The 2,500-nt window shown below is 40.6% G+C and overlaps 1 protein-coding gene across 1 annotated transcript in view; it reads right to left on the bottom strand.

Moving 5' to 3' along the window:
- The window catches only part of LOC138029008 (cholesterol oxidase-like), a 14,598-nt gene that overhangs the window by 1,090 nt on the left and 11,008 nt on the right, over window positions 1–2,500 (bottom strand). The window contains exons 5-7 of the mRNA XM_068876670.1: window positions 1,718–2,033; window positions 829–999; window positions 1–11 (exon numbers count right to left, since the gene is read on the bottom strand). The exon at window positions 1–11 is cut by the window's left edge and continues 1,090 nt beyond it. Of these exons, the coding sequence (XP_068732771.1) occupies window positions 4–11; window positions 829–999; window positions 1,718–2,033 (495 nt within the window). The 3' untranslated portion in view covers window positions 1–3. The remainder of the gene's footprint in view (window positions 12–828; window positions 1,000–1,717; window positions 2,034–2,500) is intronic.

Genomic DNA, 2,500 nt, shown 5'->3' with positions numbered 1-2,500 from the left:
GCCTCAGTAATCTGCAAAAAACGCGGAATTAGTCAAACCAATTTAAACGATTCAAATATTCAAATACTAATGTGTTTCAATATGTCATGCGTCAAAGTTAGTACTGATAAAATTGTTCAGTTCTTTTTTTGACCACCCAATCATTGACAGCTTTTGATAATTCAATCAGACGCTAAATATAGCTTCTCTTGATTCTGATTGGATAGCTTGGCGTGCAAAAGGAGGAGGAGGCAGTGTGACCCCGTGCTTAGGACCCGTTCTGACCATTCGTTGAATTTGTTCCTAGTAGTCTCTGGTTCAACTTCTCGGCCGCACTAGTAAATAGCCAACTGAATAGCCTCCACCAGCCAGTTGGGATTCTGGGCGTAGCCCTCGGGCTCAACACGAGGGAATATATCACATATGCCCTCGCCCCAGGTCAATAATCCTTGCTCCTGTACCTGTCATGAAATGACTTTTTCTCACTACACGGCCACCACTTCAGATATTTCAGGTCGTTACCCTGAGCTAACTTCGCACTCGCATGAAAGACTGACGAAATCCACCAACAGGGTCAGCTTAAAAATCTACCAAAGTTGCGGCCAGAGACCATAGCTAAAAAGTTCTGTCCAGTTTAGACTATCAGTTATTAATAAACTGAGTTTGGAGTGGCAAAAACGCATGTGTGCGTGGGGAGAGAAATATTTGACGAGTTTGCAATCAAAATTTCTTGTATCTTTAATTCATACTTGCTTTTATCCAGGCGCGAGCGAGCGATTTTTAAAACTCCGAACTGACTTATTTTCACATCTGAGGGACCAAAACTCAAACTTAATTATTTTGCCTTACCTAATGGAGTGAAGGTGTCGTAGTCGATGGTCCAACCCTGTCTTTCGGCAAGAAGCCGAATACAGCGCTCCGCCAGCATCGCTATCGTCAGTGAGGGATTAACACCCAGAGGTCTGGGGACAATGGATCCGTCAACAACCAACAGACCCTCATGGAGATTATTAGTATTTCCTGAAAGAATGAAGAGAACAGTTACCAGTTTACAAAGGATTCTTAATTTAAATGAGGAATGGAGTCAGCTAGAGAAGTGGTAAATTGTTTTCAAACTTTTCTCGCATCGCAGAGGACATGTTCTAGTTCCGTTGATGCCACCTGAATCTGTCAAAGTGTCTTGCTTACCTTGACGCAGTCTTTCAAACAACCTCGCCATTCGTTTCTACCAAATTTCCGCGCTTCACAATCCTACCGACCTTCCTCCGCAGTTTCCTTCGAAACCGGCCCTGTTGACTGTTTTCTTAATTCGTTGCAAGTATACTACAAATATAAGGGAAAGCACCCTGGAACGAACGCATCGCATTTTATTCTCATCGATGCTTCAGGTAACGGTAATCAAGGACTTCTTCACTCATCAACTCAAGTTATACTCAAGGACATTTCAGCTAAATAAATGAAATGAAATGACTGATTATTTCTTGGGAAAAGTGAAAAGGAGATAAAGGAGGTTATCCCTATCTAGTTTATCTCCTGATCATACAATAAATTATTAACATTAATAATGCAATTCTCTCCATTCTTAAGTCACCAAAATAATACAACGAATTTTCTGGAAGAAAGCCGGACTTTTCCCGTTCTTACAGTTAATTGAGTTCCTTTGAAATTTAAATCTACCCAAGACTAGAAATAGACAGCGACGGTAACTGTTGACAAGTCCTCTGAACGCTTCACATACCATCAAAAACTTGCCCGGCGTGATTCACCACAGCTGTTTTTCCCGACTCTCCCATGGAGCATCCGCCAAGAGGATGTCCTGTGATAACACTTCGCTTCTGACCTTTGGCCCACTTTGGATTGGGTATAAACGTGCCTCCCAGAGCATCAGTCATTGTTTTCATCCTTTTGTTTACTTCGAAGAAATTGCTTTCGCACCCCACTTTATTCCAGGTGATATCAAAAATGCCATTGTCAAAGGAAATGACGCCCTTTGCATCATCATGACTCATTCCAAGGAAAGCCAGAGATTTCTCGCCCGCCTCGGACTTAACTGCCTGTATACAACGAGACATAATCAATCAATCGATCAATCAATCAATCAATCAATCAATCAATCAATCAATCATTCAATCAATCAAACAGTCAATCAACCAATCATTCAATCAATCAATCAATCAATCAGTCAATCAATCAATCAATCAATCAGTCAATCAATCAAACAGTCAATCAACCAATCATTCAACTAATCAATCAATCAATCAGTCAATCCATCAATCAACCAACCAATCAACCAAGCAATCAGTCAATTTCATTCAAGAACACTAAACCATAAAAAAGAGGTTATTAAAGATGTAACATTTCAATATAGCCAGGGAACTCATGAGTTCCAATTCATACAGGAACGACCAGGGTAAAGACGCGAACAGATACAAAAAACAATCAGTATCTTTGTTTGAAATCATTGGTATGCATGTGCTTTTCATTGGTAGAAAAAAGTGGCGCGAGATTTATAAGCCAATCG

The sequence above is a fragment of the Montipora capricornis genome, chromosome 13, assembly GCF_036669925.1.
Source record: "Montipora capricornis isolate CH-2021 chromosome 13, ASM3666992v2, whole genome shotgun sequence".
Classification (NCBI taxonomy): Eukaryota; Metazoa; Cnidaria; class Anthozoa; order Scleractinia; family Acroporidae; genus Montipora; species Montipora capricornis.
Note: the sequence above shows the minus strand (reverse complement) of the source record. Positions and strands in the feature narration are given on the sequence as shown.